This window comes from Drosophila sulfurigaster, chromosome X, assembly GCF_023558435.1.
Source record: "Drosophila sulfurigaster albostrigata strain 15112-1811.04 chromosome X, ASM2355843v2, whole genome shotgun sequence".
Taxonomy (NCBI): domain Eukaryota; kingdom Metazoa; phylum Arthropoda; class Insecta; order Diptera; family Drosophilidae; genus Drosophila; species Drosophila sulfurigaster.
In genome coordinates this window covers 23,633,443-23,659,097 of record NC_084885.1, presented here as the reverse complement: position 1 = coordinate 23,659,097, position 25,655 = coordinate 23,633,443, and the positions used below count along the sequence as shown (strand labels likewise).

At 35.9% G+C, this 25,655-nt stretch overlaps 1 protein-coding gene and 1 long non-coding RNA gene across 4 annotated transcripts in view; one reads left to right on the top strand and one right to left on the bottom strand.

The window, feature by feature from the left end:
* The window catches only part of LOC133847625 (dorsal-ventral patterning protein Sog), a 47,257-nt gene extending 29,113 nt beyond the window's left edge, over window positions 1–18,144 (top strand). For all 3 annotated transcript variants that reach the window (XM_062282789.1, XM_062282791.1, XM_062282790.1), the window contains 5 exons: window positions 1,234–1,343; window positions 5,547–5,679; window positions 12,253–12,312; window positions 13,007–15,366; window positions 16,374–18,144. In XM_062282789.1, coding sequence (XP_062138773.1) covers window positions 1,234–1,343; window positions 5,547–5,679; window positions 12,253–12,312; window positions 13,007–15,366; window positions 16,374–16,580 — 2,870 coding nt within the window. In that variant the 3' untranslated portion in view covers window positions 16,581–18,144. The remainder of the gene's footprint in view (window positions 1–1,233; window positions 1,344–5,546; window positions 5,680–12,252; window positions 12,313–13,006; window positions 15,367–16,373) is intronic.
* Window positions 1–25,655, bottom strand: part of LOC133847626 (uncharacterized) — a 67,641-nt gene that overhangs the window by 25,543 nt on the left and 16,443 nt on the right. Inside the window, exons 2-3 of the long non-coding RNA XR_009895181.1 lie at window positions 21,147–21,228; window positions 5,206–5,263 (exon numbers count right to left, since the gene is read on the bottom strand). This is a non-coding gene — a long non-coding RNA (uncharacterized LOC133847626). The remainder of the gene's footprint in view (window positions 1–5,205; window positions 5,264–21,146; window positions 21,229–25,655) is intronic.

The window sequence follows — 25,655 nt, the reverse complement described above, 5'->3', positions numbered from 1 at the left end:
TTGCCAACTTTTACGCAGTATTCTTAAGCAATTTAGCTTGAAAAGAGCCAAATTAGAAGCTATTTTGTTAATTTTCAATTTCGGAATTAGCTTTTAAACTTTTGCACAGTATTCTTTAATCTAGCTATTGTAAAATTAGCAAAAAAAAAACAAAAAAAACCATATCAAAGCATAGCAATTGCAAAATTAGCAATTTAGCTTGAAAAGAGCCAAATGAAAAGCATAGAAATCAACGCTTTCTTTAGCTATTTTTCTATGTTCCATTTTAGAATTTACTTTTGAGCTTTAAAGAGGTATTTTTTAGTCGTGAGCTTGAAAAAAGCTGAATTAAAGCCATTTTTTCGTCTTTGGAATTTATTCTCGAACTCTTACGCGGTATTCTTTAGTCGTGCAGCCCCCGCCGTCGTTTATTTGGGAATTTCTATTAAGTATTTTGAATGTTTCTTTTTATGGCTGATGTGTGGCGCCAAAGAGTTTAAAGTTTTAGCATTTGTAATTTTTTGGAGAGACGAGAGCTAAGCTGCCTGTGTGCGCCTGGTAATTAAAATATATTAATAATTTAACGCGCTTTTGCCCGATTTGCATACCAAATAACAGCGCCACACAAAATGCCATCCAATTAACAACACCGAACAGCAGCAGCAACAACAGCAACAACAATAATAAAACACAAAATGCCGCTAATGAAATTGAGTCTAAAAGTCAAATCTTGCCGCCCCCCTTCTCCCCTCCCCACCCCTTTCCCCTGCTAACAAGTTGACACTTGCTGGCGCCACAAACAATTTTTTTTTCTGTTTCTGTTTCATTTGTAAAATTGTAAAAACGCTGCCTGCCGGAAACGATATTTGAATGTGGCGCCAGCTAGCAACATTTGTTGCTGCCGCTTGGCAACATGTTGCGATACGTAGTCTCCTCTTCCACCTCCCTCTCCCTCTCCCCCTCCTCTTAACTTTTCCATTCCCATACTCGCATTGACATTGACTAAATTTCATTTATATGGGCAAATGCAATTAACTCTGGCGCCAGCATTTTCAACAAAAAACAAATGCAACAACAACAACAAAAAAAACCATAAAATTGTATATTTAGACAAATGGACTTTTATAGCCAGAGAGCAACAACAACAACAACAACACAACTGGCAATTGATGCAATGCAATTTAATTCATATAGACAAACTCTATTTGCTTTTTGTTTGATTTTTAATTAATTTTATATTTATTTTCTTTGCAGTAACCGAATGTCAATTTGGCAAAGTTCTTCGTGAATTGGGCTCCACTTGGTATGCGGATCTTGGGCCGCCTTTTGGTGTCATGTATTGCATCAAATGCGAATGCGTTGCGGTAAGTCAAAGCTCTTTATTTGTATTTGTGTTAAGTTAAGTTTAAGAGGGAACTACTTCATGAGTGAAGCTTAGCTTTCCTAAGCTTTAGTTAAATTTAAATGCAATAATACAGTGAGGAAGATTTCAATGAGTGTCTAGCAACTTGTCAAAGCTTTCAACGGCTTTTTTAATGAAACAAAATACAGCAAGAAAGCTGCATTTAGTTTTGTCAAAGCTTTCGATCAAATTCAAAATCAAATTGCAGCAGTTTAATAGCAATGTTCAACGGTGTAAAGTATTTAGTTTAGCCAGCGCAACTTTAAGTGAGATTTAATCAAACTTTCAGCTGCAAAAATCGAATTGTAGGAGCTTTAGATTAATGTTCAAGTATCTAGTTTAGTCAGCTCAATTGTCAGTAAGCTTTCATCATCTTTTTTGTCAAAGCTTTCAACAGCTTTTAAATGCAGCAAAAATGAAATTGTCGGAGGAAGCAAAATAAGTCAATTGCAGAGCTTTCAGCAACTTTCAGCAACAAAGCTGTCGGCTGGTAAAGTAAGAAGTTTGCTTTAACTATTTAGTTGTGTGTTTGCGAAACTTTCAACAGCTTTAAGTAGTTTTTTTAAATAAGAACTTGCTGATTTTCGAGATACTTTTGTATGTCTTTGTTTGTGAAACTTTCAGCAGCTTTTGAGTAGAGCTTTCAGCAGCTTTTCAATGAGAACTTGCTGCTTAATAACTGCAACAACATCAACCATTGCATATCGATTTAAGCTACTCATTTTCGAGATACATTTGTATCTAATTTTTTGTTGTGCAACTTTCAGCAACTTTCAGTGAAGCTTTCAGCAAATTTTAAAATGAGAACTTGTTGCAACAACAACTATTGCATATAGATATGCGTTATTCATTTTGCACGATACTTTTGTATCTCTTTTTTTTTTGGTTTTATTGTGCGACGGCGACGGCGGCGGCTGACTGAACAAATTAAGTCAAGTCTGCGCTGATAGGCGGCCAACTAATTGACTAATGACTGCCGACATTTGCTACAAGCGACAAGACAGAAAGAACAACACAACAACGTTGCCAAAAAATACTATAAAAATATCGAAGGAAGGAAAATAGGAAAAATTATTGGCGAAAAATGTATTTTCACTTAAGTTGGGGCCAAAACGTGGCAATGGAAGGCAAAAGAAGAGGCGCATAATTTATGGCATTTTTACGCATGATTAATATTGATTTTAAAGCTCTTTTTATAATGGCGAATGCGACAAAAACGACGAATCGTATACTCTATACACACACACTTAGATACTTAGTATCTACGTAGAATTCGAATTCGAATGCGAATGCGAAGAAACCAAATACCAAAACCTTTGCCAAAAACAAATTGAAAATTGCGTTTTCCTTCCCATTTATTGTCGTGGTTGTTGTTGATTGAATTGTTGTTTAAAGCGAATTTTTTTTTTTTGCAATTACGTCGACCCACAAAAAACCGAAAAAAATCGAAAAAACAGCATTGAAAATGTCAAACTTGTGTGTGTAAAAATAACAAAAACAACAACCCAATTTATACACATCAAATATCAAATATATATTATTCCCCCCACTCTCTCCCTCTCTCTCTTTCATACTCTATATATCATATATAATATATATAAGCAGGCCCCGAAAATTAATTGACGCCATAAAGTCTTCTTATTGTTGTTGTTGTTGTTGTCATTGTGCGTCTGCCATCGACCAGACGACCCACACAGACACAAGCCCAAAAACAAAACAAAAAAAAACCAAAAAAGAGCCCCACAACAAGTACAACAATATATCTTCAGATCGTACAAATACTGATGATATAGCCAAACAGTTGGCTACAGACTTCAATCAGATTTTTGAGATATTTCGATATTTTGAATCCTTACTGAATCACACACATTAATTCCATTATTTTCAAATAACTCTTTTAATTCTATCAGATTTTTGAGATATTTCGATATTTTGAATCTTCCTTATTTAATTTCCTTACTGAAGTACAAATTCATTTGATTCATTTTGAAAGAACTCTTTTAGTTCTTTAAGCAGATTTCAATCAAATTTTTTAGATATTTCAATACTTTTTTACCTTTATAACCACATATTCATTTCAAAGAACTTTTTTAGTACTTTGAACAGAGTTTAATCACATTTTTGAGATATTTCGATTTGCTTCGAATCCTACAAATTAATTGCATCCATTATGAATGAACTATTTAAGTTCTTTATCTAGACTTCAATCAGATTTTCGAGACATTTCGATATTTAGAATTCTTTTTTTTTACATCCTTATTCAATTACACATTCATTTAAAACATTTTAAAGAACTCTTTTGGGTCTTTAAGCAGACTTTAATTAGATATTTTTAAGATACATCGATTTATGCTGATCTTCTTAGAATCCTTTTTCAATCTGACCCTATAAAGTAAATATATATTCCTAATCAGTCATTAACAACCGAAGTAGTAGAAATTATTTAAGAAATACTTTTGAAGGGTAAAAAAAACTTAGACTTGGTTGCCTGAGCTGACAATTTGGTATATTTTTCCATGCTATAGTATATTTTAAGTGAAGTAATATATCAATATACCAAATATAGGCTTTGATATATATTTTAGTATTTTTTCGTTATATTAATTTGGTATATTTTAAAACGAATACCGTAGTGTTTTGCACTCTTTTTTAACTTTAATATTCATTACCTATTCAATGCTCTGATATCTAACTCTCTCTTCATGGAAAACCATCTTTCAATCTATAAACTCCCATTCAATCCTGCCTCTAACATTCGTATCTAAATAATGAGTGAACACAGACAACTCGTAAAGTTGTTAAAGCGTCGAGCATTTGCGTTGTTAAGTTGTTTAATGAGTTGGTTTTATTTATGTTTTAATTTAAGCAGTTGTACTTTTGGTTATTAACTTTTCTCTCTTTTGCAAATTGTCGAGCTAATTGAAGAGCTGTCTTCTGTCTTCAGTCTTCTGTTCTCCCCTCCACTTGAGTGCTCTTCTTTTGAAGAGAGAGAGAGAGAGGAGAGCGGAGAGAGAGGGAACGAAATGATCGTCAGTTAGTCGCAGTTTCTTCGACTCGATTCGCGATTCGCGATTTAATGGACCTGTCCAGCCACTGGGCATTTGGTCATTTGGTCATTTGGCCATTGCATAAAAGTCAGTTTTGTATTAATTAATTATAATTTATGTGGCTGCAAGACTTATAAACGAGCACATCATAAAATGATAGCTGTGCTGCCTTCGCCTTCGCCTTCTGTTCTGTTTCTGTTTCTCTTCCTCTTCTCATCTCTTCGTCTGTGTTTTGCTGTAAGACTTAAAAACTGATATGCCATCGTTAAAAGCAACAACGTTGGCAGGCCAATAAAAATGAATTCATATAAACATCAAAAAGACAACGACACAACACTCTCAGTCAGTCCAGTTTCGACCAACCAACCAGAGATCTGAAATGAATTAACACAACAGAACAGAAAAAAAAGAAGGCGACACGCAAAATGCCAAAAAAAAAAAAAAAAAAAAATAAAAAAATACAAAATAAAATGGAATGATATAGAAAATTATAAATATATTCATATATTTATATTAAGAAAATCGCAATTTGATTTAGTTCTAAAATTAAAACAGCGCTAACTCTAAACTAGACAAAAGTGTGTAGTATAGAACACCCAGATACTCTGTAAAACTTGGTAAAATTTCGAGAACTCCTAAAGCATACATTCTAATTACTATATACGAAATATAGGCAATGTAACCTTAGTCGATCAAAAGTTATGTAACTTCAAAAGTACACACTAAAGTCGAGGAATAATGTAAAAATTAGCAAGTTATTATCAAACATGAACTTACCAAGCAAATTCCAGTTAGTTAGCATCAACCGATGCTGAGTTCACTCGGTCAGTTTGAGCTGCAATGGCATAAAATGACAGGGTATGAGAGCATAGAAATGTTTAAACGTATGTGTGTTGGAATGGCAGCGCTAATTAATTTTGCGGCTACAGAAATTATATAAAAAGTGAATAAAAAAATAAATAAAATATACAGTAATGGGCATCAGGACAGACAGAAGTGACACATTGGCTCATCCACTCAGCATAACTAATGAGATATTATATACAAAAAAAATGTTGTCTTTTTGTTGTTGCTAATAAATGTTTTCATTTTCGTTTTTTTTTTTTTTTTTCTTGCAGATACCGAAGAAGCGACGCATTGTTGCACGTGTGCAATGTCGCAACATTAAGAACGAGTGTCCGCCAGCTAAATGCGATGATCCCATCTCATTGCCCGGCAAATGCTGTAAGACCTGTCCCGGAGATCGTAACGGTAAGTGAAGAAAACATATCATATCATATCATAACATATATACATATATACTTTCTCATGCCATCGAGATGCGTCATCATCGCGTCAAAAGCAATCAGAGAGTCGAGTCTCGGGGATTATAAATTAGGAAAATATCTCAATATTTTGACACATGCAATTGTTTGTTAAGCATCATAAAAAATATCAAAAACATATACAATTGGATTATCAGACAGGCTATAAAAATGATATGACTTGCTGTTGCTTGTTGCTTGTAAAGAATTCTGTTGAACTCAATCTATATAGTAGATATATGCTGTGTATCTATGAATAATTAAGCGTAGCATCCACGGCAGCTGTACAACACTTTTTTTTTGTTTTGCTCAGATCACATAATGTCCAATGTATATAGAGCATATATATCTGTGATATGTATATATGTATACAGATATATATGTATGCAGATAGTTCGAGTATGAATCGCACCGCAACGAAACGCGTAAATTGTTTATGAAAAATTACTTGGACCGAAATGAAGGTCAACGCTACGCAATTTATAATTCTTTTTTATGCCATTTCGCTGTGTTTTTTTCCCCTCCATTTTTTGTTTTCTTTCTGTCGCCTACCCCCAACAACAACATATTTCGATCTACATACATATAGATCACCTTTCCTTCCCCAAAACGTTTCATCCTCTCTCTCTCTCTCTCTGGCTTTTTTTCTCACAGTCTGTCGCTTGATGTATGTTATTTCACTTTTTTTTTTTTTTTTGTGTTGTGTGTTTTTTGCATTTATTTATTCGTCGACTTTTTTGCATGTTTCGTCGTGTTCGGTGTCGTCTGCTCCGATTTATTTTATATCGCACAACTTATGATCGTCCGTCTGTTCGTTGTATGTTGCTGGTGTATTGTGATTAATAATATTATTATTATTATTACTATTCGGGGAACTGGGACTCGCGACTTTTCTTTCAAATGGTTCATGATGATGGCATTGAGCGCATTCTTCGACTATTCCAACAGAATTTCATCTGTTTTCGGCCGCGCTGATCCCATTGGGAACACACACGTGCCATGCCATTAAAATGTTGTTTTTGAGGCTGTCAACAATCAGATCATTACTCAAAATAAACCACAGATGGCAACCCTGAGAGAAAAACATAAAAAAAAAGTTTCCAATTCACAAAAAATACATTTATAAAGCTCTCAATTTGTTTCAAAGTTCTTTGGCAACCGGCGACAACTCTATTTCATGTACTTGGCAACCCTAAAACTGACCAGGTGGCAACGCCAAATTAAAGCTTCTTCAGCTTAACTTGATTAAGTTATAAACAAGTCGAATTTGCAACTCTACACATATTTTTCCTTTTTTCTGGTATGCTTGGCAACCCTAAACCCGTCCAGGTGGCAACACCAAATTGAAGCTTCTTTAGCTTAACTGGATTAAGTCGAATTTGCAACTCTATTCATATTTTTTCTTTTTTTTGTGTGCTCGACAACCCTAAAACCAGGTGGCAACGCCAAATTAAAGCTTCTTTGGCTTAACTCGATTAAGTTATAAACAAGAAAAATGAGCAGCTTTATACATTCTTACCCCTTTCTTTGGTATGCTTGGCAACCCTAAAACTGATCAGGTGGCAACACTAAATTCAACTTTCTTCAGCTTAACTCGATTAAGTTCTAAACAAGTCAAATTTGCAACTTTATACATTCTTACCCCTTTCTTTGGCGTGCTTGGCAACCCTAAATCCGTCCAGGTGGCAACGCCAAATGCAGCTTGCTGCTGAAGTTGAAGTTCAATATGCAGCGATCGCACTGAATCACTGGGCAATTCTTTGGCTTTTGCTAATTTTCTGCATGAATTGAATTCATAATTAGAAAAGCAGCAAAAAAAAACTTATGAGGAAAGTCGTCGCTAGTGTGTGTGTGAGTGTGTGTATAAGTGTGTGTGTGTGTGACATTTTTCACATAATCAGGCGAGTGCTGGCTGAAAATTCCAGTCAGCCGTTTTGCCGCTGTGTGGCATGAAGCTGCTGAAGCTGAAGCTGCTGTTGCTGCTGCTGCTCTAAACTGGTTGCAACTGCCACAACGACTTGCAGCAAGTTGCAAGCAAGCTGGCAGCACATCATTAGTTTCCGTTTTGCGGCAATATTTCATTTGCTTATGCAAAGCCGTTGACCTTTGGTCGTCCCCAATTGGCTGCCCCAATCCCTGTCTCTTTCTTTCTTTCTTTCTCTCTCGCTCGCTCTCTCTCTCTCTAGCACTCTCTCGCTGTGTCTCGCTGAAGATTTCACTTTTATTCCAAGTTGGCCAAGTTGCCACAAATTGCGACTGCCACGTCAAAAAGCAAAAAAAAATGGCAACAGCAGCTTCAGCATCGACTTCGACTTGGTTGCAACTCGTTTGCCATAAATAGTTAGAAGGCACGGGCGCGGCCCCAACTTGGCTTGCCACATGCCCCTGCCCCTGCCACATGCCCCTGCCCCGCCGCTGTTTTGCAGCAAGCTCTGTGGCAGCTATTGTAAAAATATTTGCGAGCAGCAACAACAGAAAACAGGCAACGAGCTGCTTTTGATTTACCAAAGTTATTTCTATTTTTTAGCCTAACTTGGTGCATGCCACGGCTGCCGCTGGTTGCATCTACCACACACACACACACACACACACACACACACACACACACACACACACACATGCACACATATTTATGTATAGCCAAGTTTAGTGAAGCAACTTGCAACTCGCTCTGCAAAAATTGCACCAACGTTAAATGCCCATTTTTGGGGGCAGAGCCGAGCAGCAAAATGTTTGTTGCTTCTTGCCACATCTCGTTTCTCTCTGCATTAATTTATGCATTTTTTCGTCGCTTCTTTGTGGCTTCTTTTTCGCTGTCTTTCTTTCTTTTTTTTTTATAATGACATAACTCGAGCATTTTAACGCTTATTAAATTATCTCATTTGCCGCCGCTAACAGCGGGCGGTCCACAGATCGACCAAGATATCGATTTGAAGATGGGAACACAGGGAAGAGTGGGAAGAGGGACGGGACGGGGGGGGAAAACATTTACCAGGTAGAGACAATAAAAGTTAATGTCTCTTGGCAATGTCAATCGTCGTCTGCAATCATTTCCTCTCATTTTTGCCTCTTTTCGATCCGATTCGATTCGTTTTGGGATCCATTAAGAGAGAGAGAGAGACGTTGGCGCATCGCAGACAATTCAAGTTGATGACATCTTTTGTGGTCAATGCGTTTCCTTTTTAGAGCATTTTATGGCCTAACCCCAGGCCAAAGAGATTCCCAACATTCCAACATTGTAGCCAGCCACACAATCAACTCAAAAGGATTGCCCAAAACAAAAAAAAAATAACGTATCAAAGATGATTATCACAGAGGCGTGAGTCCCTGTTTCTCTTATCTGCTTATAGCTATCTTTATCTACCTTCGCCCCTCTCGTTGCCTCTGGGCCATAAAAATTTCAACTTTATCGTTCGGGCATCAAAACGGAACTGTCTATTAAAAAAAAAAACCAAAAATCAAAAAAGATCGAAACAACAAAACTCAAACTGTGCACGATCGCATTTAGATTGCTCACAAAACGCTGTCTTCAGGTAGTTTCAGCTCTGTATGTGTGTGAGTCTGTGTGTGTGTGATCTCTTACTCTCACACACACTTAAGTGATCATCATACAAAAGATCTTCAGCTTCAGTTTTTTGCAAAAGTGCATTGATAAAAGCTTCTCTTTTCTACACAAACAACTTTGTATTTTATATCGCAAAATTTGCTGTTTTGAGTTTCAAGATATATTTCCCATTATATTATTATATTCCACATTGAGCTAAAATTCTTCTTTTAGTTTCAAAATGTTCTCAAAAAATCTTTCCCAATATTGATATGTATTATTACATTAATTTTTCCATACCACTTTTATATATTCAAGATTATTTCATAATGCAAAATTTAGTATTTAAAAAAGAAAAAAGATTTGCAATGCAAAAACTATAATACTTCAGATAAGAAAAGAAAGATCACCTCTTCATCTCACACTCTAAGCTCAATTTGATCCCACCAAAACTCTTTAAGTCTTTAGTCATCATCAACTAGCAACGCTTCCTCTCGCCTTCGCCTTCTTCTTCTTCCTCGCCCCGCCTCCTTGGCCACACCCCCAGCCAAGAAAAAAAAAAAACACTTGGCTTACTTTTAAGCAGCTGTAGAGCTCGTTTCATTAGAGCGAAGAACTACTAAAAAAAACACTTTCCAACTTTTTGTTAATGAGCTGCAAGATTTGAAGATTTCAAGATTCTGATTTCAGTTGAGGAGTGTGGGGACAGAGGGGAAGGGTAAGGGGAAGGGGCAGGGGTAAGGGTTAGTGGAGAGGGGGAAGCCAGCCACATACCAAAGCGTTGACTCAATGCCGAACGAAGGTGTCGTTTGTCTTTTCCACTGGCTTTGTCGGCTTCTGTCCAAACGTCCAGCTGACTGTCCGTCTGTCTGTCTGTCCGTCTGTCTGTCCGTCCGTCTGTCTGTCCGTCCGTTGCTCGTTGTGCGTTTATCGTGGTTGTCATGATGGGCAACGTGTCGTCGTCTTTGTGCGCACCAAAACTCATTTATCTTGGCTTACAGAAAATACAAAAAAACACCGAAGACCAAGACTGAGACTGAGAGAAGAAGAAGAAGTACCACACACGGCATAAAAATGAAACGAAACGAAACGAAATTCATTCATCTGCAAAGCGAGCGCGAGTCAAGGGCAATGCCGAGGGTCTCGCTCCCTCTCGTTCTCCCTCTCGTTCTCCCTCTCTTTCTCTCTCTCTTTTGGGGTCCCGGGGACCTCTGAAGCTGGGATCTTTGTGCTGCGATCGACCGATCGACCAATAAGCAAAAGAATGCGCCGCAGACGACGCGTCAAATTGAAAAACGCAAAGAGGCAAGCTGATGAAGGAAGGAGAGAGGAAGGTGGTGAGACAGGCGGGGGGAGGGAGTCAGAGGGGCCTTTCGGTCAGAAGTGGCTCGTATTAAGATCAGGCGATAAGATCGGACAGCGAGAGACATTGAAGCTACACACACACACACACACACACACAGAGACACTAATACAAACGCAGTCGGGCAACCGCAACGCGGTCTTGGCCCCTTCCCCCTTCCCCTTTGCCACCGCCCCTCTTCAGCGAGTCGATATCACCTCGGCCTCGGCTCAATAAAATGCTATACAAGGTGTCAGATTTGTCGCCCTTCATTATGCGGCAAGAAGTTGATTTTATTTTATTTTTTTTTTTTTTTGCCCTCACTCTTTTTTATCGGCTTCTTGTGCTTTTTTGCGGCTTAACGCAGCATGAGAGGTCGTGAGTTTGGGCAAGAGATCGACTGCAGAAGGCGATGAACGAGGAGGAGAAGGAGGAGGGTAGAAAAGAAATAATCGAAATTCCAATGCAGCATCAACTTCAGCTTTAGCTTTAGACTCGAACACAACTTCTTTGTGCTTTGTGTTTTTCTGTCGAGTTTATTTTTATGTCGATACCCTGCAAGTTTCAACAACATAAGCTTAAGGGAACCTGAGTTACTTGGGGTTAAAAGCGAATATTATGTGACCATTTGGGAATAGAGTTGTACAACTGAAATAATTCGTAGATTTAAGTTACTAGCTGCATATTCTGAAAGTTTCAGCTGCATAAGCTTAAGGGAAGCTGAGTTACTTGAGGTAGGCAAAACGGTGTAGAACTGAAAATTATGGGAAAATTCGATACTAGAATTGCACAATTGAAATAATTAGTGGATTTAAGTTATTAGCTGCATGTTCTGCAAATTTCAACTAGATGTTCTTAAGGAAAGCTGAGTTACTTGAGATGTAGAACCGAATATTATGGAAAAATATAATACTAGAGTTGCACAATTGAAATAATCTGTAAATTTACGCAATTATCTGCACATTCTGCAAATTTCATCTGCATTGATTCACAGAAAGCCGAGTTACTTAAGATGAGCTAAAAGTTTATGCATATGTTCTGCAAATTTCAACTGATTAGCTACACACCAAACCGAGTTACTTGAGTTGGGTGCAGTGTTTATTGCAGGGTATAACTGATTGTTGTGTGCAGAGCGGCGTTCTAGGCTCGTTTTTTTTTATAATCAGCTTTAGGAAGCGACTTCTAACGAAGTTGAAGCTGAGATGGTGATTTATGTGCCACTGTCAATCAACTCTTGTGTTGTGAATGCACAGACTATGTGTGTGTGTGTGTGTATGGTGTTTATGCCTCTGCCCCTTGTCACGCCGGAAATGTCCACCTACTTTCACGCCAAGCCAATTCCTGGAAGCTGCATTTCGGGTCTAGTTTACCTGCTGTGTCTCAATTTATGCACGATTAATGAATGCCACCTGGACGCACACACACACACGCACAGAACTCCCTCTGTCTCTCTCTTTCTCTCTTTTGGGTTCGTTTTACCTGTCCTTTATTCAGTTCATTCATTCATTCAGTATTTCATTCAGTGCGTGCGGCATGCGCTTTGAACCTCTGCATTCCAATGTAGAGCAAATTCCAGCAACAACAACTCAACAACAACTACAACTGATTTCCCATTCATTTCATTTCATTTACAGACACGGACGTCGCTTTGGATGTGCCTGTGCCCAGCGAAGAGGAGGAGCGCAACATGAAACGTAAGTAACACCATTCGATTATTACATTATTAACTATGCATGCGATATATCGGTTATAGATGGCAATACTCAAACTTAACCATCGATCTTAAAACAAAGTCAAACATCAAAGTTCATGAAGAAGATATTTCATTTTACACGAAAAACTATCTTAGTAAAGTGATTTTTAAGAATACAATTCCTTATTGCAATGAGGCGTTCAGTCTAGTTTTTTAAACACTAATTTCTTAACAGCTTTGAGAATAATTTTTGCGATTGGCATTTAAATCCTTAAACTTTGTGGAATACCAACAATTTTGCAACTATCAAGTTTCTCACGATAATCGAAAGTACCGATACTACAAACGATTATTAAACAGGCAATTTCTTCAAACATTTTCTCAGCTAAAAACTAATGCAACATTTCCACAGATTCAACAACATCTGCTCTACTATAATCGTTTGTATACTCAATAGTTAAACTGGTTCCGATACTATAACCGATAGTAAAACATCCAGTTTCTCTTTTTCTACATCACTCAGCTTCAAAACTAACACAAAATTTGACCACCGTCAACAACATCTTCTCTACTATAATCGATAGTTAACCCTGTACCGATACTATAACCGATAGTAAAACACGCATTCTACATCGCAATTTCTTCATCAAAATTTTGACCACCACATCAACAAAATCTTCTTTTCCCAAAATTAGATTACGCGGCTCTGCTAACGGGACGCACATCCTACTTCCTGAAGGGCGAAGAAATGAAATCGATGTACACGACATACAATCCACAAAACGTTGTGGCCACCGCCCGCTTTCTGTTCCACAAGAAGAACCTCTACTATTCGTTCTACACATCGGCGAAAATCGGTCGCCCCCGTGCCATACAATTCGTCGACGATGGCGGCGTCATCCTCGAGGAGCATCAACTGGAGACGACACTCAGCGGCACCCTGAGCGTGTATCAGAATGCCACCGGAAAGATTTGCGGCGTGTGGCGACGCGTGCCACGCGATTACAAGCGCATCTTGCGCGACGATCGGTTGCACGTCGTGCTGCTGTGGGGCAACAAACATCAAGCGGAATTGGCCCTCGCCGGAAAGATCGCCAAATACACGGCTCTGCAAACGGAACTCTTCAGTTCACTGCTGGAGCCTCCACTCACGGCTAGCGGTAAACCCGATCCTCAGCTTGCCGGCGCCGGTGGCACAGCGATTGTCTCGACATCGAGTGGCGCAGCGAGTTCGATGCATTTGACCCTCGTTTTCAACGGTGTTTTTGGTGTCGAAGAGTTTGCCGATGCAGCGTTGAATGTGCGCATCGAATTGCCGGAACGCAAAGAACTGATCTTCGATGAGTTGCCCCGTGTGCGAAAACCCTCAGCTGAGATCAACGTACTTGAGTTGTCCTCTCCGATTACCATACAGAATTTGCGTCTGATGTCGCGGGGCAAACTCCTGTTGACCGTCGAGTCGAAGAAATATCCCCAACTGCGCATCCAGGGACACATTGTGACCCGGGCGAGTTGTGAGATCTTCCAGACACTCTTGGCCCCGCCGCATGGCAACGAATTGAGCACGAGGAGCAGCGGTTTGGCTTGGGTCTATCTCAACACGGACGGTTCGTTGGCGTACAACATTGAGACGGATCATGTGAATACTCGCGATCGTCCGAACATCAGTCTGATCGAGGAGCAGGGCAAACGCAAGGCAAAGCTCGAGGATCTAACGCCCAGTTTCAATTTCAATCAGGCCATCGGCAGTGTGGAGAAGCTGGGACCCAAAGTCCTAGAGTCTTTGTATGCGGGTGAACTCGGTGTCAATGTGGCCACCGAGCATGAGGCGAGTTTGATACGCGGTCGTTTGGTGCCACGTCCTGTGGCCGATGCTCGCGACTCTGCGGAACCAATTCTCCTGAAGCAACACGGCGAGGGAGCAACTGGAGCCATGGCCATGGCCTGGATGTCGATTGACAACGAATGCAATCTCCACTACGAACTGACGTTGAGTGGCATCAACACGGCGCAGGATTTGCAATTGTATTTGGAGGAGAAACCAATTGAGGCAATCGGGGCACCGGTCACACGGAAATTGCTCGAGGAATTCACTGGCAATTACATGGAAGGCTTTGTCCTCGGCATGCCATCGGCGGAGCTGATTAAACTCGAGACGAGTGTCTGCTATTTGGAGTTGCACACAAAGCACACGCATCAGTTGTTGTTGCGTGGCAAGCTGAAGAGCACCAAAGTCCCCGCGCATTGTTTCCCCATCTATACGGATAATAATGTCCCGGTGCCGGGGGATCACAACGATAATCAGATGTTGAATGGCGGCGAAACGAAATGCTTTCACTCCGGTCGCTTCTACAACGAGTCGGAGCAGTGGCGCAGTGCTCAGGATACGTGCCACATGTGTGCGTGTCAACGGGGTCAAGCGAATTGTGAGCTGATCAAGTGTCCCGCCCTGAAGTGCAAGGCGGCCACCGAACAGTTGTTGCAACGCGACGGCGAATGCTGCCCCACTTGTGTGGCACGTCGCGAAACCGCCGCCGATTGGCATGCCACAACACCGGACGGTGCAAGTTCATCCTCATCATCCTCGTCGCCCGCTTTGAATGCCAGCGATCTGCTGTTGCAGCCACGTCGTGGCTGCCGGTTGGGCGATCAATTCCATGCCGCCGGAGCCAGTTGGCATCCGTTCTTGCCACCGAATGGCTTCGACACGTGCACCACATGCAGCTGCGATGCTGCCACACTTGAGGTGCGCTGCCCCCGCATGGTTTGTCCCCCCTTGCAGTGCAGCGAGAAGCTCGCCTATCGACCGGACAAGAAGGCCTGCTGCAAGGTTTGTCCCGAGGGCAAACAGAGCAATCATGGCAGCAAGCATACGCCCAGTAATCCCAATGTGTTGCACGATCAGGCCATGCAACGTTCGGCGGCGCATAGTGCTGAGGAAACGCTTGCCGCCGGTGGTTGCAAGGTGGTCAACAAGATCTACGAGAACGGACAGGAATGGCATCCGATTCTGCTGTCGCACGGCGAACAGAAGTGCATCAAATGCCGCTGCAAGGTAAGTTTCAATCAACTTGGTGTTAAACACACATATTTTCCCAACAAAACAAACTTCATCATCACTTTAAATATTTGAAAAAGTTCGAGAAAAGTTCTTCAAGTTCAAAATTTCACTTTAAATATTTGAAAAAGTTCGAGAAAAGTTCTTTAAGTTCAAGAGTTCACTTTCAAATTAAGGTTTTTATCATTCTACAACAAAGTCTGAAATTTTATTGAGTAATAAGAATTATTTGGCAATTTTATTTCACAAATTCAATTTAACAAATAATTTAAAATTCTTTAAATTCAATTTTAGCTTTGAAATTAAGGTTTTTATATCCACATCAAAACAAATTCCAAATTTTACAGGAAATTTTATTTTGATTAATTCAATTTAAACTCTAATTAAATATTTTTAAACTTACATCATAAAATTTTTATTTTAAAAATTTGACTCTTATTTAAACGCAAATTTCGTCTCTTTAATTGGTATTATACAAGTTTGTCAAGTTCTTGACAACTTATAAATTTGTGTAATACAAATTATTTGACAATTTTTCTATATCCAAAAACAAATTTCGAACTTCAACTCAAATTTAGTATTTTTAGTATAAGTTCAAATACTAATACTTAAATTAAGTATTAATACAAATACAATTCAGCATTTTGAATATGAATACAAATACTTAAAATACTAAATTTGATTATAAGAATACCAAAAATACTACATTTGAGTTGAAATGCAAAATTCATTGTTAGAAATAGAAAAATTTTTATGAAATTTACTAAATTTGAGACGAGTTTCGAAATTCGTTTGTGAAACTAATAAAAAATAGAAACATTGCCAAAATTTAAGATTTCAAATTTCAAATCACAATTAGAAATGTTCTTTTCTTCGACAATCAATTTGATTTTCCCTTTAAATAACAAATACTGCAGTTCAACTGTAACTGCAATGTTGTCTTCTAAAATATATATAAACCTTACTCTGTACTAATCACAATTTTTTCCTTTATTCTTTTACAGGACTCGAAGGTGAACTGCGATCGCAAACGATGCTCGCGATCAACGTGTCAGCAAACGCGTGTCTCGAACAAGCGTCGCGTGTTCGATAAACCTGGCAGCGAGTTGGCAGCCCCGCCAATCGATGAATGCTGTTCGACGCAATGCCGGCGATCGCGGCGTCATCACAAACGGCAGCCGCATCATCAGCAACGTGCCACAAGCAGCTGAGCGAGAGACAGATAGCGAGAGAGTGAAAGAGAGCGAGAAGAAAACTTGTATTATATGAAAAAAAAAAACTGGAAAACACACACAAACACACACAGAACGCACAGAGAATGAAACCGTGAGAGAGAGAGAGAGAGAGACAGCGAGCGACAGCAAGAAGGAGTGATCGATAAATCGATCGATATACGATATATGATACACACATTATATGTAGGCTATAACCAGTGCAGAGTTGGCTTTAACAACAAAAATTCTCTTCTTGTAGCGCGCATTTTGTTCGATCTATTTTTTTTTTAATTTTTGAAGCAAAACAAAAACGAAAAAAAAAACCAAAATCGAAATCGCAATCGCAATTCTCCCCGCTTCTACTATGCACAATCTATTCTGCTTCTTCTTCTTCATTTCAATGAATTTAAATTCACATTTAAATTGCAATTTGAAAGCGTAAGAAACAAATCAATAAAAAAAAAAACCAGAAAAAAAGAAAAATAAAAATAAAGAATAACAAAAATACACTTGGAAAAAAGAAAAAGAAGAAAAATACACAAGCGATATATATCGATTATAGTATATCGAAAGATATAGACACCACATACATACGAGAGCATGTATATACATACATAATATATACGATTATATGTCTATATTATATACTTTAATCAAACAATTTTTTTTTTCTAATTTATGAGAAACAAAACGCAGTGGGAAACGCTTTTGGGCGCGATTAAACGCTTGTTATCGTTATCGTTCGTTCACTTTATCGATACACAAACCCACACATACACACACACACACACACACACACACACACACACACACACACACACACACATAAGCACGCACAACCCGTCGCGGCGCCAACCAAAAGTTTCGACTGATTGACTGAATGGCAAAAAAAATATCTAAACAAATATTTTTTAGTGAATAAGCAAAAGATTTTTTTTTTTGTTTTTTTATTTCGTGGCAGAGCGAGAGAGAGAAAGAAAAAATGCAAAAAAAGAAAATGAAAAAGAAATTGAAAATTAAGCTTTTCAATAGTGAAATTATTTTGTACTAATTGTTACTTACTCACACACACACACATGCATAAACACACACACACACACACACATTTGAGCGTATTAAAAGAAAAAGAGAGAAAAAACATTTTTTTTTTATAATAAAGAAAAAAATTATGTACAAAATTTGTTAAAATGAAAAATTCGAAAGCAAACACGAAAATGCCATGTACACATATTTATACACACACACACACACACACACATGCAATGGAAATGAAAAACAAACAACAAAAAACAAAAATGAAATTGTATTAATTTTTATTAAATTTTATTCTATTAAATTATTCTTATTATTATAATTTTTATGTTTATTTCTTGTAGCTTATAAATATATACATACATATATCTATATATATATTGATATATTGATGAATTAATTGTAAACAATTCATTGCGAAATATTTACTAAAAAAAAAACACAACAAAATAAAAAAAAAACCAACACCAAGAAAAAGAAATTATGAGAAAACGCAAAAAGCAAAAACAATTGTACTAATAATTTACATTTAGTGTTTATAAATTTAAAACAAAAACAACAAAAAAAGCAAAAACCAAAAACCCCAAAACAACAAAAAACCAACACAATAAACAACAACAAAAAACAACAAAATACAAAAACGATTCTCGATTATTTTTATTTTTTAATTTTTTTTACTACATTTTATTACAGTCCAAAATGGAAAAAGAAACCATACAAAACAAAACAAAAAAATCCATGAAAATAAATGCGAAAATTTATAAATATCAGTTTATAAAAATATTTAATAACAATTCTAAAGTGTTTGTTTTTCTTTTCTCTGGTTTTCTGGGAAATTTCAGATTTATAAACGAGGAAGAAATTTAAAGTCGACTTTGCTCGACTGTGCAGTATTAATTTGAAAATATGCCAATTTAATGCACCGAAAAAATACTACAAATATACTCAAAATATTATAACATTTTACCCTATGGGTAACGGTGATAATTACCTCATTTAGCAGCGGACACTAATTTACAGGGTTTCGAAAGAGAAACAGATGTATAAACAAGAAAAATAACCGATAAATTAAGTTGAAAATATACCGAATTTGTGAAATATACCATATAATTATACCAAAGAATACTACAAAATATATTATATGTAAACACAAAGTTATAATACCCTTATACCCTTTGGATAATGAGTATAATTCTTTTAGTCGACTATTCCCCATTTAGAAGCGGACACCATTTTACAGGGTATGCGAAATGTTCATGTCTTACATACATTGAGTATGCGAACTTGTTGTTAAAAGTATTTAAAAACAATTCCAAATTTGGTTTTTTTCCTGGCAATTTTTAGATGTAGAAACAATTAAGAAAGTTTAAAATATACCAAATTTTTAAAATATACTAAATTTTGTACTACAAAAATACTACAAAAAAACAATATGTTGGCACAAAGTTTGAATACCCATCAGCGCGAAATGTGCAAGAAGAATGAAAAATAGGTAACAACAATTCGAAAGACTTTTTTTTTTGTTTTCTAGGAAATTTCAGATCTATTGCGGTATTAGTTTTGAAATATACCACAATGAATATACCACAAAAATACTAAAACTATCTAATATCGAAGTTAAAAGTTATAATGCACTTTTACCCCTCGGATAACGAGTAAAATTCTTTTAGTCGACTATTCCCCATTTAGAAGCGGACACTATTTTACAGGGTATGCGAAATGTGCATGACTTACATTGAGTATGCGAACTTGTTGCTCTCTAAGATCACAATATCGTGCATATTAGGCTGCAAATGATGATTGCATGACTCGAAATGGAGAGCGTCGATTGCCCATTTAAAGTGCGCCGCCTCTTTTCTCTCTCTCTCTCTATCGCTATCTCTATCTCTATCTTTAGTTGGGAACTGTTTTGCGATATATCAAGATCCGACATCCGCCGGAATCGGCGAGGCGACAATTTTGGCCAAAAGTCGTTGAGGCAACCAATAAAAGTTGATTGACATGCGACAGTTTTTTTATGACTGGCCGAACAACAAACATATTATGGAATTAATGCGATTCCAAGTTGATTGAAATGTGAGAATTGCAAATTGGAAAGCGCAAAAGAATCGAGTTTCCTACTTCACATCCTATACTATATAAATATATATTTCAATATTATTTTATTATTGCCAATTTAAATAAAAATATGTTGAAAGTGCATCTGAACTTGCTGAAAAGTGAAATATATGGGAAAAAAGACTAAAAGCTAAAGAGTTACTTAAAAAAAAATGAATGGAAAAGTTAAATTTCGAATTTCATAAAATTTAAACAAAGAAATGCATTGAATTTTAATAAGAATATTTCAAATAAAATTAAAATTTAACAAAGAAATATACATTCGACTTTAATGAAAAGATTTCAACTTGAAGTCATAGAAATTAATGATATTATTATAAGAAATTGAAATGTTCTTATTGTATAAGCATCTGACAACCCTTTTTATGTTAATCTGGTCACACTGTGTATAAGTATCGATACAATCTTTTTTGAAGTTAAGAGTCTCTCTTAAATTCTGAATGTAACTACTACTTCATAAAGTTTTAATACACATCAATAAAAACTCTTTTATAATCAAATAAAATCCAAAAATATTATTCAATTCCCATCATTTGACTATCAAATCTTTGCTGACGTTTGCGCACTTTATTTATAGTGTTTTAGTCAAATGTTTTGTACGCAAATGTTTAACAAATTTTAAGCAACATCAGCAGCAACAACAACAATAAAAGCATTAAGCTAACGTAAATAGTTCAGCTAATGCACTCATTGAACGAGCGACAGAGATAGACTACAAAGACTAAGAGAGAGTAAGAGCAAACGTTACATCAAGTTCGCCGTGTGAAAAAGTCTAGTTGCTGACTAAGAAATACCCTCTAAAATGAATGTATCATTTATATGTTCAAGATAATATACGATGTGATTTTACGATGTTTGAACTAAAAAAAAATGTTAGTATTTAGCTTAAAAAGCTAAGATTACAATAAAGTTATTATACAGAAGATATAACAAAAGTTTACTCGAATCGAGTATAATGTACAATATTGTCTAAAATTAAAGTTTCTTTATAAAAGAAATCCCAAAAATGTGTGCATCTACTATAAGAAACTCTCCTTTAAGTTTCAACTTGATGACAACTTGATAACTGACATTAGAAAAAAGTCTGATTTAATAAATTAGAAGCAGCTAAATCTTATTTTGTCATAGAACAAATAATTGTTATTAACCTCACTAATTTTGTGACAATTACATTTCCTTCTCAGAACAAAGTTACTTAAATTTTCAATATAAAAAGGAAAGCTGTGCTTATTATGAATTTTAGAATCAAACATTAAGAAACGATATAAAAATTAAATCTGTTGTTGCTTATTATGAATTTCAGAATCAAGCATTAATCAACTCAAACGAATCTATAAAAGTTGCTATTTAAACTTTCGTTTTTCTGATATAAGAAATTGTATAATATAATTATAACATATAGAACTCGCTTACCTTTAAAAATTATTGAAGAAACTTCGAAGAATTGAGCATTTTAAATTTTGTAACACAACAAAAAAAGCACTTTGGCTGTCATCTGGAATAAAATAAAGTAATTATTAGTACATTATAAACATACATTTCTTAAATGATGAATGAAATGTAATTTGAAATTTGAAATTGATGAACACTTGGCATACCCTTTGCACATTGAGAGAGGTTTGCAGGGTATGCGTCGACTAATACGCTGGCTGCGCAGTTTGCTTTTGGGGTCCGAATGCAAAAAGCAAATGAAATCGAATAATTAAATATTGGCATAGTCACACCTTGTTGACAATTATTGACAGGCTGATTGGCAAACAGCAAACAAATGAATACGTCGCCATTTGAGGTGACGACTAAACACAGAGCGAGACGGAGAGTTTGGCAGAGAGGGGGAAGGGTTAGGGGTTAGGGGAGAGGCTGCTGTGGTGGGTGTGGCCCACAAAAGGCAGCTAAAGTATGTGTTAGCTACTGTGCAAAGACACAACACGCAAGGGTCGAAGCAGCAGCAGCAGCAGCAAATGCAATCTGCGATCGAAATGCAAAACAAAACAACAACAAAAAACACAAGCAAGAAAGCTACAGTCGAGTGTGCTCGACTGAGAGATACCCGGCTATCATTTTGAATAATATGTAGTAAGAGTTCGTTCTTCAAAATATACTGAATTAATAAACCACAAAAATACTAAGATATACCAACGACTTTATTTGGTATATTAACAAAGCACTGCATTCTGAATATACCATACATGTAAAATATACCAAATAAGCCATCGTAAAATCAAAACAGTGCGGTATTATTCGTAAAACAAAATAATATACCGAAAACATGCTAAAAATATACCAAAAATAATATTTGGTATAACGATTAAATATTTTGTATACAGAAATATACCAAACAAACCCGATACCAATTTCGAGTAAAAGCAAAAACAGTGTGGTATTAATTTCAAAATATGTCAAATTAATATATCAGAAAATTAGTAAAAATATACCAAAGACTACATTTGGTATATCGATGAAGTACTACATTTGAAATATATAGAGTAAATATATAGAGTAAAACAAATATACCAAAGGCTATATTTGGTATTTCGAAAATATACCAAATTTGTGAGGCAAAGCAACTAAGACCCGTATTAATCAGCCATTTTTCACACAAAAGTATTTGAGAAAAACTTGATCTGTCTGCAAATATGTATAACAAGTTCTGTCGAAAAAGAATGATAGCTCTATCTCTTATAGTCTCTGAAATCTAGGAGTTCATATAGACGGACAGACAGAAAGATACACGGATACATTGTCTAATGTCTACAATATTGTACATACGCTGATCAAGATTATACAGCTGTGAACGTTAAAATAGCAGTGTGACAGAAAAAAAACTAAATATCGAATTTTTTGCATAATCCTTTTTGTTAGTTGATCCCTGGCACATTATTTTTGTAAAATGGAGCATGGAGATTTTTCAATTTGAAATGCTAGTACTGCTATTTCAAAGTTCACAGCTGTATATACTTTATAGGATCGTAGATGACTCCTTTTCTTACTGTTACATACAAAGTTATAATACCCTTTTGTCTTATAGATAGCGGGTATAAAAACACCAAAACAGATGCGAAATACAGATAGAGGCAGCATAGAGGAAGGGAGAGATAAAGAGGGAGAGAGAGAGGAGAAGAATTGAGCCAAGTATGGCTGCAAGTGGCGCTTGTGGCGTTGGCGTCTGTCGTGTTGACAGTTCGAGATGGCATCTTATATTGACTATATATGGCCGATAAATCGCATCACATCGCATCGTATCGTATCGCATCGCAGGGAGACACAATTGTCATTTGCATTGATATCAAAAGCAAAGCACAGCGAATCGCATTGAATGGCATCGAATGGAATGGAATTGGCCAAACCTTAAAGCGCCCACATTTGGTGCTGTTGACTGACTGACAACAACAACAACAACAGCAACAACAACAACAACAACAACAGCAACAACAACAACAAGCGCAGCACGAATCGCTTAGATGATATCTAACAGCTCTCAACTCTCTATCGACTACTCTACAGACTATTTACAACTACTGATAGCTGAATTCTCATGTGCTCGACTGCGAGATACCTGGTAAATTAAAGAATTTGCTAGCAACAATTTCATTGTTCAGAATACAGCATACTAACTAATACAGAAAATACTAAATTCTGTACTTAAAGCATACTAATTAATACTGAAAATACCTTACTGCGTATTTTTGTTGATTCAGAAAATAGCAATTAATTTTAAACTCTTTAATTGATAATAACACCGAATATACTATGTTAAATACTTCATTTATCAATACTGCAAGTAATAAATACTACTGAATATACTATTATGTAGTATTTTATATTTTTAGTATTTTATACTAACTAAACTTAAAAATGCTGTAGTTAATCTTTAATTCATATCAATACAGAAAATACTAATATTTGGATTGATACTAAAAAATAGTGAAAGAAACCAATAATACTGAATCTAGTATTTTTATACTAATTACGTTACTTTAAGTATTAGTTAGATTGCAAATAATTTTATTTTAAGTGATAATTACTATTATTAAGTATTTCCGCAATATTAACTAATACTTAAAGTAGTGTAGTTAATGTTTAATTCGTTCTAATACCAAAATACTAATATTTTAATTGATAATAATTTAGTTATTTAGTATTTTTTTTATACCAACATACACTTAATGTAGTAATAACGAAAATACTAATATTTTAATTGATACTAACTCATACTTAAAGTGTTAAGTAATACTTAAGTAATTAATAATACTGAATATACTATTATTTAGTATTTTTGTATACTCCTCCATAGCTACTCAGAATATACATAGCTATTAATTTGACACTCCTTAATTGATATTAACTATTACTGAATATACAATTATTTAGTATCTAACTGATTCTTAAATATAGTCAATCATTAATTTATACTAATACTGAAAATACTGACATTTTAATTAATACCGAAAGTAATAAGCAATACTGAATATACTATTATTTAGTATTTTTTTTTTATATTCAGCATTATTTATTACCTAAGTACCTACTTAATACTTTCAGTATTAGTTAGTATCAATTAAAATATTAGTATTTTCGTTATTACTATGAATTAAAGTTGAACTATAGTACTTTAAGTGTATGTTGGTATAATAAAATACTAAGTAACACCATATTCCGTATTCTTTATTTCTACAAGCAATAAATTAATAGGAATTATGAGTTTTACAGCTTGCAGATTACAATTATTTCTATTTACAATTTATATACATTTGATTTTCTCATTGAATCTTATCTGTCTGTCAAATTGAACTATTTTTGTGCTCCAAACATTCTTCCATCTCTAAATTTTCACACACACTCATCATGCCTTGTCAGCCGATCGAATAGGTCGGGTATAGCAACTATAGCATTGGCTCACTTGATTTACGAGACACATCCAATCCTACATGTGTATAAACATACTCGCATTCTCATTCGCACTCGCACTCAGCGGTTGCAACAGTTATAAAAAACAGCAACAACAACAAAAAAAAAAAAGAAGAAAAAAAAACTTGCTCACGACATTTAACCGACACTCATAATCATCAATTATCTCAGCTGTCGACTCGGGCGATTGAAATTGAACATGAAATTGAAATTGAAAATGAGAATGAGATTCAGATTGAAAATGCTATTGCAATTGCAATTGCAATTGTAAATCCGATTCTGATTCGGAGTCTGATTCTGATTCCAAATCCATCGCAATTTCATTTGGAATTGGAAGTGCGGCAAATATGCAAAGCATTTTTCATAACTCATTTTATTGATCTCAAGTTACGACTACTAAGGATTAATTCCCCCTTCCCTCTTCCCAATCTGTTTTATTGATTCTCATTCCAAATCATTCGCTGTTTTGACTGCAACTGTCAGCCAATTGATTGCTTGATTAGTTGAATGCATGATTAAGCGATTGTTCTTGGATTGGCAATATTTGAATAAAAGATACATATTGAGAGATTATTTTATTAACTGTTGAGAACATTTTGTTCTTTACTTTTGCAAGATTGAAATAAAATGTTCAATATATAATAAATTGATTAAAATAAATATAATAGAAATATGATCAATATCATTTATTGAATCATAAAATGATATAATAATAATATATTAACAAATATATAATATAATAAATGAAAACAATAAAATATAATATACATTTTTATTCCCATCTTCTAATAAGATTTTTTCTTCTTATTTATAAAAAATTGGGTCGCATATTAAATGTTCTTTAAGCTAAAAGCCTTTGCATCCATTGCTTTAGTATTGTTAGTATTCATTTGAATTATAGCCAACCCTATTAAATAAATAAATGTTCTTGAAATCAACATGTGTCTTCTAACATTAAAATTTTCATGTTCCTGACGCACTTTTGAAACTGAAATTCATAGTTCTAATTCTTGA